General features: G+C 39.2%; 1 protein-coding gene across 1 annotated transcript in view; it reads left to right on the plus strand.

Moving 5' to 3' along the window:
• babam2 (BRISC and BRCA1 A complex member 2) overlaps positions 1-14,165 on the plus strand; it is a 121,552-nt gene that overhangs the window by 99,691 nt on the left and 7,696 nt on the right. The window contains exon 8 of the mRNA XM_085441805.1: positions 5,348-5,447. Coding sequence (XP_085297931.1) covers positions 5,348-5,447 — 100 coding nt within the window. The remainder of the gene's footprint in view (positions 1-5,347; positions 5,448-14,165) is intronic.

The raw sequence follows: 14,165 nt of genomic DNA on the forward strand, positions 1-14,165 counted from the left end.
CTGTCAGTTGAAAATATAAACATCTTCTCAGTAAAGAGCAGCAGGACTGCAAACACCACCATAAAATTTGTTAATGTCAGCTAAAAATAGAAATTGATAAAAATGAAAGACTTATTGATAATTTATGGAAGTGTCAGACATTCGCTTGATGAATCAAATTTGTCCTTTTTTTTTTTATTTATAGAGACGATCTCAGAAATTCAGAGTAAACTATTCATGGAAAAAATAAAAATCTGCAAACACAGTGCTCTCAAAAGCCCAAAAGAGACTTCACGAGCAAATAAAAGCATACCACATGCATATAAAAACCATTTATCTAACAAAGGCTTACATCATTGCTGTACTCATCATTTGAACTATTTTATGGATGATTTTCAGTCTCTGCTTTTTTTAATCTGACTTTACCCAGATGGATGCTAAAGCTGACAATATTTAGCCACGATGGTTGCCCTCTGTGGCTGCTGTGGGCCAAAGGTGCCTTGTCAGGTCACAGTGGAAAAGTAGGACCTTGGATAGTTCAAGCGGCAGACTCCTCTGGGCCTCAGATGACTTTCCAGGCTTTAGGAAATGAAGAAGGCAATCAAAATGGAAATGTTACTGCTTTGAAACTACATTTGAATCTCAAAAGAGTCCTTCTTGGCCTCATCTTTCACTTTGATAATGAATCATAGCTGCCCTCTTTCCAGTTGAGCTTTTATCCAACACTGTCACTGCACTGCCATACACACCCTATCTCCCTCACACACACACACACACACACACACACACACAAACAAACCAAGCTTCGTCACCATCCACCTGAGTCACAGAAGATAATCTCTCTGGTTGATGAAGTCACAGGCAGCCCCGTCGCTGTACTGCATATTTACATGACTGCATGTACACAATCCACTGTAAATATGTCATACAGTGGGTTCCATTGCTCAGAGGGTTTGCGTTAGGCAGCATGTCTCCGTGATGACTCCAGTATGTGTGGGTAGTGTTGAGAGTGGAGTCACCAGTGAAGACAGAAGCGGGGACTCTTCAGGGTGCCACTTTGAAAGTAAAACACCATTATGTCTCGATTCTGAGCCCACCCACAGCATGCTCATGTTAAAGCACTTTAAAGCTGGAAGCCTGATAGCACAGACATGTTATTAAAGTGACAGAACTGTATCGGGAACATTTTTCTAACCTATTTTTTACTCGAGATGAGACCCAGATTGAAAAAGTTTCATATCATATCACTTTGGTCAGTGTTTTCTCACCCCACCAGGGGATCTCCGCTGACATAACACATAAAGGTCAGCCCACTAATCAGGGGGAGTTCTCAGCCTGTGAACACTTTATTTCACATGAGGCTTGTCTGTGAAAATGATCCATAAAGGTTATTACAGAGTTTTTAACAGGAAGTTTTTGGTATAAACTAAGGCAGCTCAAAGGTTCCCAGGTGGTAAAAGTCAAAATAAAAGTTGCTATTATAGTCTAGATATGCTCTTGATACTTGATGCAGGTAAATGTAAAGCCCTGCGACCAGAATTGGCAGAGGAAAGACTTGATGGCTTTGGAATATATGAAGGAGGGTGTAGCTTTTAAACTTGTGACTGTATTTCCAGTTACCACTTATAACACTTTTACAATTTTTCCTACTGGTAAAGACCGCTTTCATTCATGTTAGACCAAAGTAATAAAGAAATAGATAAACAGTTAAATGACAGAGAAGTTCCTGTTTGTTTGTTTTACAATGGGGCCACAATAAAAATATAAAAATAAATGCATATTTTCTGTGAATTAATAAAAACCTTTGTAATCGCAGGATCATCTAGGCATTGAGAGAAATTAATCCTTTCTGTAATTTTGCACATTTATTTATTTGTTGGTAGATTTCTTTCATTTACTACAGCAGTATTTCATATAGAATAGAATTTAGGATAATAATATAGAAGAACTGTGACATATTGTTAAAATTGCATTGCTTTTTCTTATATTAATTGGGTTTAAATGTGTATTTAAACATCTTTACACTGACAGAAAGGAGAGTTTTGCTGGTTTAGCCCACTTAAGATGAAAGTGGGCTGTATGTGGCCCACAATGTAAAATGAGTTACATATTGATTTCTGGAAGTTCTGGGCAAATTTTCTAGATTTTTAATTTTGTGCATGTGTGTTCTTGATTTGTCAGGTGATTTAGCTTTTTAGCTTTTGTTTAATGGTACCTTGGTGAGCTATTTTGATTTGTGATATTCTATTTTAGGCCCCAGTTACTCATGACAGACCTTGTGATTGGTTGGCTATCCCCTGGTAAACACGTGCTGCTAGGCAGAAATGTGTATTTCCCCAAGTGGTTGGCAAATGGTTGATGGAGGCTGACGTTAGGTGAAGTCCGCCACAAAGAGGCTTATGGTACTGCACTAAAAACCTCCTTGCTTTTTGCTTTTGTTGCTAGCTGATAGCAAACTACACAAGCTAGAAACAGGGACCCTTGCCTTCAAAGTAAAAGTTGCAACTTTTGACAAACATCAGTTGTTGCAACTTTTACAGTCTCTGTTTCTGATTTTCATCACACTTTTTGCACTTTTCACTACTGCTCTTGAGCAGTTGTTACTGTTTACAGACAAGACATTTTCTATGCAAGCTAGGGGAAGTTACATCAGTGACCAAAGTGATTGCAAGAATGTCTTTTTATGTGGCACCTTCTTTGCGATGGGGTTCACCTTGTGACAGCCAGAAACCACTCCCCACGCAGTCAAAGAGACAGCCAGGGAGTTGCCAAATAGTTTCTAGGCCCACGTGACTGAGGCAACACTGAGCAACACCACTGCTATTTAGGTTTTCAGCTTATATTGCTTTGGTTGGTTTAACGCAGGAAGTTATCTACTTTTAGAATAAATAAAGTAAACCTGATCTTATATAAGCAGGTTTTTTTGATCTTGTGAGCACTGAAATTAAACTTGTGGCTCTACCTATTCATGTAGATAAGAGCTTTAAGGTGACCGTACAAATAACTGTGCATATGCATTGCAAAATAGCTGATAAGTGCCGAGATTTGCTTCTAAGAGGACTTCTGAGCCACTGCCTTTCAGCATTTTTCTTTAATCTCTCTTTTGTCCACTAAATGTCTCACTGTGTATATTTTAAGTTTTAAGCTACTGAATGAAAGGAAATTTCCAGAGTCTAAATTATATTTTGAAGGTTCTTACTCCATTTCAGAGTGACTAGTGGTTTTAGTATGGCAATCCAGTTTAACATTGAGTAGCTGGGCAGACATTGAAATTTCAGTTTCTTCTCTGTTGATAGCCCTATTAGCACAGGGCCAACATTGTCTGGGGACCACTAGTCGTTTGTAGTAATTGTGGAGGTTAATTCTGTAAAAATCTGACATCTCGTTCCTCGAACTTCTCATGTATACTGAAGTTTTGCATATTGGAAGACCTTGTTGTTAATGTTAATGGAAGAACCAACCTCTAATCAGCTTCCATTCAAATGATTGTTCCCGGGGTAAAACCGCTGAAATCCAAAATGCATCTCATTTGTTCCGATGAATGACGAACACACCACCATCTATTTTGTGCCTCTGTCCGCATTTCCATCTGAATGATATGGAGCTATTCTTAGATCTGTGGGAGGATAGATGGGCACCATTTAGGTTTTCACTTTCAAAGCCTTCTTCTTTCCTCGTTGCTGTAAGCCATTTTCAGTCGACCATTTGTTGGTGCACTGCGAAACGCACAGCCTAATGCTAATTATGTGCACAAAGCCTACTGTAAATGGTGGCTTTGGAGTTCTTGAGAAAAGGATTTTGACAATGAAAATGGCTTCATGACATGCATTGCTTCTCAGTGAATAGGACCTCATTAATATTCAGCCGAGCATCTGTTTCATAAAGCAGATTTGAATCTTTCTGGCTGGGTGTGATTCTTATCTTTAGCCACTTTTGGAAACTTGTAACTCCTGTATGTGATATGATGAACTGTCATGAGAATGTGTTTATCTAAATGCATCTCTAACACTGTACGGAGTCAGGAGGTGCAGTCATTTTTAGCCTTTTCCTAACCTCTGTTAAGACCATTTTTCTCATAAAAATTTATAGGTCTTGGTCATGACAGTAAGGTTAGCTGCATCATGAGGTGCTCCACCTTTCCTCCTTACTACTCCCACAGCCTTTCGTTGGAAATTCTACAGTTTTGCAATTCTTGTGTATTTGTCGATGCTTTTCAGCTTGTAACAATGAGAGAATGTGGAAAAGATTTCTCATCTGGGAAGATGTGAATGATGTAACGGAATTGGTGCGGTCATCATTTTTGACTATGTGAGCATATGTGACTGACATTTACCATAGGCTACATTCACACTGCAGAACATCAGGTTGTTGTTTTTTCTTTTGGCATTACAATCTTATTTTTAACATGAGGTATAGCAAATGCCGTATAATTTGTGAGCAGATGACAGTAATGTCAGTAAGAAAGGAAAGCTACTTCTTAGTTATCCCCGCTTTCTTGTCTATCCCCAACTGACTGTCCAGTAAAGGATGAAAATGCCCAAAAAATGTCCCTTAACACCAGCTACACTTTACATTTGAGCTGGCTAGCTCTGAGTAGCAACCCTGTCTCATCAGTGCTGTAAACCAAAGGACACCTTGTGTACAACCGAGACAAAGTGGCATTATGTTACGCCCTGGAAATAACAGCTTGTTGGTGTCTGCATCAGTCACGCTTAACCTGATAAACTACCACTTCTGCATCACTTTTAAAAGGACATAACGACCTTTCTAAATGTCCTGTGACTGCTCTGCTATAATGAGGGATGAACTAAAAATAGACAACAAATCCCCCCTCTATGTATCTTTAAAAAAGCATTAAAAGTCAATAAGCAGATTCTTAAGACCTTTAACCCATCCTCAGGGTATTCCCTCTGTTTTCCCCCAGATCAGGGAAAAAAAACTGAGGGAGTGACTACTCCAGTTGGTTAGTCACTGGAGAGCTGCAGCAACAGATTTCCTGATTAAGCAAGCATGAGCTAATCACTAATGGAGCTGTGGTGGAGGATTAAATCAGGAGGACGTCAAAAATAATGATTGAACAAGTGAAGGAGAATGAAGAGGATGCCACAGGCTCGATTTGCTCTTTTTTGTGTGTGTGAGACAATTTCAGGTGCACAGGAGCAAATAATTTTGTGCTTCATACTGGTTAACCTTCTGTAACGTGAAGTGGTCACATGTAGCTTGTTTCAAAGTCTTCACTTTATTTGAACTTCAATTGAAATGTGTTTTGGGGTTTAAAATAATAAGAAAAATATGTAACATGATAAATAATGTGCAGCTTTAATGTGAATTTCCAGACTGACTGTTATTTTTTTTCTTTTTCCATCAGTGCTCTGGGAGGCTCCTCAGCATTACATATACCAGCATTTCCCAGTGGAGGATGCTTAATTGATTACGTCCCTCAAGTGTGTCAGTTACTCACCAACAAGGTAAAAGTGTTCACCACACACCCCATTAGTGCTGCTAGATGTTCTTTGTGCTTATGTATTGTTTTACATTATTTGTAACCCTTAATGTCTTTGTATTTTAAGATCAAAATTCTATACTCTGCGCGTGGGTGTGTGATAGGTATATGACTCATTTATTGCATATTTGTAAGGCTTAGTGCAGCAAAGCATTCATCCACTGATGTCAAGCTGTGTGTACATGTGTGTGCATGTGTGTGTGTTCATGCACGTGTGTCTGGCATCTGCCAGCGTGGGCGTACTGGCCAACCTCCATAGGCTGTCTGAGGGCTCCTTGGCCTCCGCAGGTTGACAAGTAGATATGCAGCGTGGACGCGATGTAATGCCACTTCCCTCAAGGCAAATGCCCATCCCCCCACAGCCTCTCAGACAAGCGCACAAATAATGCACACAGGCATACCCTCTATCTCTTCCTGTTCACCTGGAATCTCACCAGCATACTATCTGGAACGTTTACATCCTTTGATGACCCCCATGTCTTCAGTTGTTTAAGTCACGGCCGCCCATCCCACTTCCCTGAAAGAGGTCACAGCCTTTGCTTGGAAATGGAGTCTTATTCATAATGTAGTTATCCCTTTTTTAGAAAGCAAGTTTAAAAGGACTTAGGGCAAGACATTTGCTGCTTTACTTTACCCAAGCAGCGACCTTCTGAAGCCAAAAAATAAAGCCAGTGTGAAACTGCAATTCCTCTAAAATACACTAAAGAACAACAGTAAACAAGTTTACAGCCTGGTACTAAAGCGCTTTTAGTATAGTGTATAGTTAATTTTCCCATCATAACAACTGAATATTTAAATTATTCACATGTTAAAATCCTATAATTATACAACATATAGGCTGCAGACACAGGTAGCTGTAGATGGTAGCTCTCTGCTTCAGTTAATTGGAGTAAATGAACTGACACCTTGACCCTGTTCATTCTAGCACCGCATTTTGAAACATTTTAATGGAATAATCTGACATATAATATGGCTTTCCATGCAGCTAACTGTACAGACTGTCTAAGAAGGCTGTGTTCTAATTTTAATAAGTTCACATCTAATATTTTATTATTAGTTTGTTATTTTACGGCAAAGAAGAATCTTGTTAGCTCTTCCACAGATATCACTTTTTATTCATTATTTGAACACATTTAAATCTGTTCAAATGCAGTGTGTAAGTGTTATTTTCTTCAAACATCAAATAAAACGAACATAAAATGTTATATGGCTTCATTAAAAATCACTTGATTCTGAAGGGATCAGGTGAACAATTTTAGATAAATGAAAGGATTAAAAGTAAAGGGGGACCCAGAATAGATCCCTGCGGAATGCCATAAAACACGGGAGCAGTGGAGGAAAGAGGCATAAGAGATAAGAAAATGTTATTGGTGAAAAAAGCACCCAATTCCAAAACACAAGTCAATACGAGCATTGTTTTTCCAACAACCACTTTGTGACTAGAAAACAGAGCTGTGTCTTATTCAAAATGGGCTGAAGTTGATAGCAGAGACACAAAGCACAATTTATATATATTGTCTGTAAATGTTTTCCACTTTTTTTAACTGAAGCCAACAATCATGGTAAAGGGAAAAAAATACATTGTTCTAACATCTCAGCTTCTCACAGTCTTTTCAAGGGCAAGCTGTGCAGTCATTTTATGTTTTTAACACATCACTTATTTACTCCCACTTATTCCAGATGTGAGGATTGTATCGACAGAGCTATACTGTCACATACCTCAGCTGTGAGTGTGACAGCTGATTCCGCTGGTTGATGCCAGCACCTGGTGTCTGCACCGCTCAAAATATTGCTCATGAAAATCCACTGCTGAGCCTAATAGGCTCTGTGAAATGTATACGTGTGATTAACTCAATCAATTTCAATAAGATAATCTTTAGTTGCTGTTCGTATTTTTTGACACGATGGTGATAATTAGATTGAGAGACTGACACAGAGTATCTAATTATGGAAATGTGTAATAAAATGTTTCGAGTGTCTGCTTCAGCTCCACTCCCCATTTTTCAGGTGTCTCTTTACGTGTTAAAGATCATTGTTCGTCTCTTGTGAGAGCACTTGTGTTTCTGCAAAAGGGCCTGTTCACATCTATTGCATGCTGTTTCAACATATATGTTAACAGGGTCATGATTACAACACACATTAATGGCTGCTATATACTGTCAGCCTCCACACCATACTGCACCCTGTGCTTCGTCATCTTCAATGTTCTTGAATTAAAAATGAAAGAAAAATACACCTTCTTTCATTTCTTAGGTTTTACATATCAGGACATAATATATATATATATATAATAATATATATAGTATACACATCCAGAAATGCATACACTATTATATATTGTACATATATTTATTAGTTTCAGGTTGGCCATTCTTGTATTTTGCTCGTTTGTGTTGTTGTGTTTGCACATCTCTGTTGCTTGTGGGGCTCGCACACAAGAATTTCACTCGCATGTGCTGTGCCAGTGTGCCTGCACATGTGATGTGACAATAAAAGTGATTTGATTTGATTTGATTTAATAGAAAGAATCTCGAGTCTTAAAATAATTTAAATACAACCTCAGATGGACAGCAGCATATTGATATTTTACACTATATCATTGTTTATGTAACATAAGCTAAAGAAGCATTGCGTGGGAAAACTAAGTACACCCCATGGTTCAGTAGGTTGTATGACTAACTTTAGAAGTAAAAACTTGAGGTAACGGTTTCCTTAATGACTTTATCAGTTTCTCATAGTGTTGAGGTTCAATTTTGGTGTTCTTTACAATTTCACTTTAGTTGGTTTAGGTTTGTGGGCATTTGCTTATGTATTCTATGAGTAATATATGTAGCTCTTGGGGTTTTTTTTACTGATTCCTTAGCATTCCACAATGAAACGGGTGAATTGTCTGGAATGTCCCCCTCTGGAAATATTGGCAACTGTCAATATTTCTTTCAGTCAACTATGACTGTATCAAAAAAAAAAAAAAGTAACAAAAAAATAAATAAATTCCATTTTTTTTAATCACATTTATTGATTGATAGTCCTAAAACGTGTAAGTGATACTTGAAAAGGTTTCATATACAAACTTTTACATTTTAGACATTGGCGAAGCGTAACTTTCAGGCACAGGATGAATGTGAACGTAAACATCAGTGCTTCAGTCCCAATAAAACTGTATTAACACTGAAACAGTGGCGGTAGCACTAGCCCAGAGAGTGCCCATCGCATGAATCATCAGGCTGATTAATCTACACAGTGACTTCTTCACTTTATACGAAGAAGAAAGAAATGAGCTGTGCGAGTACATTTCCCAGCAGCTTGAGTAGACGGCAAATTCAAGAGTGAGTCACGATATTTCTAATATGTGGACACGTTTTTATAAATTGTGTGCACTTATTTCTGTCACTGACACATCATAATCAGATCTTAATTATTCCTAAGTGGAAATTAATGCATATGGGTGTATTGCCTTCAAGTGATCATTTTTTATGTGCACCTTTTATTGTTGTAGTTGGCCTGTGGGGTTATGCGGTAGGCCGCCATGGTTTGGGAGTGGTAATTGTGGATGCTCAGTGGATAGTTTAAGGCTGGATGAACACTTGTCATGTTTCTCATGGACTGAGAGAGACCACTGCCGTGGGGGGTAGCATTGCTTGGTCGACAGCAATATGTAGGAGGGTAATCTAGTCAAAGTAACATCCATGTGAATCCCAGGACAAAAGGTTTCCCAATTTCCAGTTTGCCAGACCTGTTTTGGATACTTTGTGTTTCATTTTTGCGCTCATTAAATTTTTCTTAGATTTTTATATATTGTTTTATCAAACTGTGTATTTATTCATCTTTAAGCTATTTTGCTGTAGGTTGGTTGGTAGTGGGGTTTTTCTCCTGTTTCATGTAGTTTCCTATTGTGGTTTAGCCCATTTTAATTTAGTTTTTGTATAAAAATATTACATTTAGTCTAGTTTTAACTGTTTCAGTTTTTATTTCTATTATTGGGCCATGGGTGATATTTGTCAGATGGTAAGACCTAAGAAGTTCAGAACAGTAGCCTAATGTAATGCAATACAACCACAAAAACCCGAATCACAGTGTAAAAACAAAGATTAAAAATGAGCCTTATCAGGCTGGCTATGTTGGCAAATTTGGCTCACCCAATTGGCATTTCTTGTGTAGTTTACAGGCTTTCACATCTAGTTTTATGTTAGCTGTAATAACAGCGGTTTGTAAATAAGTATTTGTGTGTGTATATTTAGATCTACTTGTGGAACTTGGGGAATCAAAAGTCATTGATGTTCAAAATCAATTTGCAGTCAAATATCAGATCAGTCACACTTTAAGAAAGCTGGGGGTGGTGTGAATGTGTGACAGGCAGAGAAGTGATTTCTTAATAATGCTGCAATAAGCACTTCCGGCGTTATTGCATCACTCTCCCCACAGACACCTGCACAAACACAATAAATGGATGTGCGGGTGTCATGGGTGCGGGCAGGTTTGAATACCTGCAAAACAAGATCACCTTTCTTGCATCACTCAAACCTCCAGGCAGCCAATGGAACGACTTGGCTGCGAGTCGTACATTGAGTGGGGGCAGGAAATCCTTTCTCAGTATGGGTGTGAAAGTGCAGTGATCCACACTTCCCTTAAAACACACACACACACAGTGTAACTACATAAACAGCTTATTGAGTATGTGGCCTTGCAGCTTTTGAGAAAGCTAAATTGCCGCCTCCACCGTTTCATGTAAACATAATCGAACAGGAGGCTGAGTCACAATGTGTGCCTGTCTTTATGAGTTCTTACAGAGATCACACACATACCACTGTGTGTTTGAAAGATTACTACTTTCACAAAACGTTGTCATTCATACAACGTTGATGAGTAATCACAAATATTCAGTAGCAGTGGATAACACCATCTCCAGCTTAATCATGATACATCCTGTCCTCAAAGGAACCATGCACTTTTACTACAGGCTTTTGACTGCTTAGGGTTGAGACGAGTAATTGGTTGACTTTTTTTAGTCGTCAGATTTTACTGACACCGATACAACCTCGCGTAATAATAATTGTTTTGGTTCACCCTTCAAAAATATACTAGCTAAAAAAAACAGAAACTTACGTTTGAACAAGATTTATCGACCTACACTACAATAAATGTGCAGACAAGATGTTTAATATGAGGTATGACCTCCTCTGGCCATGTTGGAAGCACCTGTCACCTGTTTAGGCATGGACTCCACAGTAATTGCTCTCCATTCCTGGATGAGTGCAGCCTGCAGCTGTGCCACGGTCATTAATTGTGGCTGCCTCTGATGAATACATTGACCTAACATGTCCCAGGCATGTTCAGTAGGAGACATTTTGAGACTAAATGCTAGCCAAGGAAGTGTCTGGATTTGGTCCTGATTCCAGGACGGCCAGCACTACTTTGGCAGTGCGGGGGTGGGCATTGTCAAGCTGAAACAGCTGCTAGGCGGAGTGATGCCGCAAGTACAGTTGGAGCATCTCGTCTCAGTACCTCTGTGCAATCAGGTTTCCACCAAGTGGAAGCAGATAAGAGATGGTGCTATCGTGGGCAAGGCTGCAGCAACAGCTCGGGCACACATGCCAGAATCCAGCATGCCAGTACCACTCCCTCAGTGAACGTCAGTCAGTTGCAGCATTTTGTGCATACAATGTTTGTGTGTTCTGAGATCACTGGCTTGAGAATGTGGTAAATTAAACCACTCCTGTGGTGTACAAGTGAGTCCATTTATGTTCAGTAAACAAATTGCCAATCCCTCTATTGACTAAAAGCAGTCAACCAAAACTGAAAACGATTCACAGAATATGTTTGGGCTTTTCTGAGAGATTAAGGTGACGTTCTAAGAAATGGATTTAAAACAAATATTGAAAGCGTTTTTTCAGTAATGCAGTATTAACACAGAAGAAATAACAGCATTCACTATCTAGAAGCACTGTTTCACAGCACAGAGTCTGAAATATGTCACACAATTAGCCTTAAAGTGAGCACTGCAGCATTTTATATGAAAAACAGAAAAGGCTGTTTAGTCAGGAAAAGAACGTCACATTATATAAAAATGGAGACTAGAATGAGGAAATTGTTGAGGGTTTTTTCTTAAATGGTAAATGGTAAATGGCCTGTATTTGTATAGCGCTTTTCTAGTCCCTAAGGACCCCAAAGCGCTTTACACAACCTGTCATCCACCCATTCACACATACATTCACACACTTGTTACGTTTGACAGACTATGTCAAACTCTCTATGGCAGAGAGCTGTTAACAACGGCTTATTTAGTTCTCAAGTGGTAAGCTGAAGACTTCTGTGACATTTCAATACTCTTGTACAAAGACTGCGTGTAATATTACTTTTTTGCTCAGAGCAAATAACACGTTCGCTTTTCTTAATGTTGGTCTTTCTCTGCCACGGCATTGTTTATGTTCTGGCTGCTCTGAACAGTCCAATGCCAAATGCAGTTAATGCAAGTGATAAGACTGGAAGCAATAAAAACGATGTTGCTAATAAGTGTTGAAAACAGGTTATGGCTGAGGTTGAATGTTTATCTACCAGTCAAGTGATGATGAAACAGCCTTATGTTGGTTTCTGCGCATCTTAATAAACATGAGCCCCAAAATCTATTGGTCATTCTATGCACCTCAAGCTACAGACTCAACAAATAATGCTTCACAAAAAACTATTAGGCCAACTAAGATATCAGTGAGGTCATTAAGCTCAAGATCAGGACTTTTTTTGAAGCAGGGAATCCAAAACATATACCCAAATGTTAATGGCTATCCTCTTATTTCTTTATTAGGCACTTTTTTTTTTTAATATTCACCTGACCATAGGCCTTAGGTCATAGTTGTTGAAGTCCAGCTTCACCAACCCTCCAGACATCGCTGACAGTAGTTTTTTGACTTTGTTTAGATCCAGACTTGAAGCATTACTGTACCTTTTTTGGTTTATTTTTTAAGAAAAACTCCAGTTAGAGGGTGGTGTATTTTATTTTTTGTTGGTGTATCTTATTTTATTTTTTGTCAAGCACCTTGGTATGCCCTTGGTTTTTTAGTGGGCTTTATAAATAAAGTTTATCATTATTATTATTATTATTATTATTATTATTATTATCATTATCATCATCATCATCATCATCATCATCATCATTATTATTATTATCTTCTTTATATCCCATGTTTTAACCTACCTGACTTCTAATAACACCTGGCAGAGCAGCCACATAGAGATCAAAGAATCTGGATGATTTTTGCTTTTGGGATCCCAAAGAGCACCTAAAATGCATTTTTGCATCATCTCAAAACAGTAGTCACACACCCATGATCCTTTTAATCATTCTTCCTGTCCATACCAAACAGAAAGCAAACTGAGCAGATTAGAAGATTGATTTAAAAGTTATTTTATAGTTGTCTAAACTGCCTTAAGCAGTTGCATTTTTAACAGATTGAGGTCTGTAGATTTTGTCCCACTTTGGGAAGGGATTTCTTCACACCCAGTATGGAAAGGATGAGTGATTACTACAACAAAATCTCTTACAGTGTAAATATGGGCATGTGAGAATTTTTTGAGCCATTTCCACACCGCAGTTTTGGTGCCAGGACCAGACTGTATCTGTTAATAAAACTCGACCTGCCACTGCTATTTTGAGAAGGTCACCCATCATGGCACACTAAGCTCTCCAGAGCTACCCAGATGGCTAAAATTGAGAGGCCATCTAGTGCTACTGTGACTAAAACGGATGTAGATTTGTGGGGCTTCATTTTCTAGTCTGCTGACTGGTTGTTTAGGCTGTTATTCACTCTGATTAAGAACTCTGATTAGAAGGAAGTAAAGAAATCTCACTTTGATCTTCTACTGATGGCAGCAACTTTCTCTTTCTCTTTCCTAACCTTTAACACTTATGGCTCTGAAGCTTTTTCGGGCTTCGGCCTGAAAGGTTTGAACATCCTGCTACGGCTGGGCGTAGCGATTAGAGCTTCAAATTACAATACGAGTGTTTCCGGAGCAGAATTTATCCTGCACAGGATCTTTTATTTCAAAAAATGACCAGATTGTGGTCATGCTGCTCAAGTGTCTGGTTTCCTGTTGTCTTCACCTGCCTTGTGCAACTTCAGCCCCTGTCAAAAATAAACCAGATGCCATGTCAAGTGACACAAAGCACAAAGATGCTTCTGGGATACTTCTGAAATGTGGAACAGCACGTTTGGTTAATTGTACTCATTGTCTTGAGTGGGCCCACTGCAGACAGGATGCACCGCAGTCATGCCTGGTGCATTCCCAGAGGTCATTCAGGCAGACCACTAAGTCGAGCTCAACAACACTCCCAATAGATGTTCCTCTCACACGCTCCTGCACACCAAATCTGGAACTACTGTCCATCATGTGTCGTCCTTTTTATCTACCTCGGGAATTTACATCGGTCATTGTAAGTGCCGTTTATATTCCACCACAAGCGGACACGGTCACCGCCTTATGCGAGCTGCATGAGGCACTCACACAGCACCAGACACAACACCGGGACGCTGCGCTTATTGTGACGGGGGACTTTAATAGCGCCAACCTCAAACGCGCAGCGCCGAACTTTTATCAACACATCACCTGCCCCACCAGGGGTGAAAGGACACTGGACCACTGCTACACTACGGTCAAGGACGGCTACAAGGCACAATCCCGCCCCCCGTTT

Source organism: Copadichromis virginalis, linkage group LG19 (assembly GCF_057382275.1).
Source record: "Copadichromis virginalis isolate Kocher_CV1m ecotype Utaka linkage group LG19, C_Virginalis_male_GT1.1, whole genome shotgun sequence".
NCBI classification, from domain to species: Eukaryota; Metazoa; Chordata; class Actinopteri; order Cichliformes; family Cichlidae; genus Copadichromis; species Copadichromis virginalis.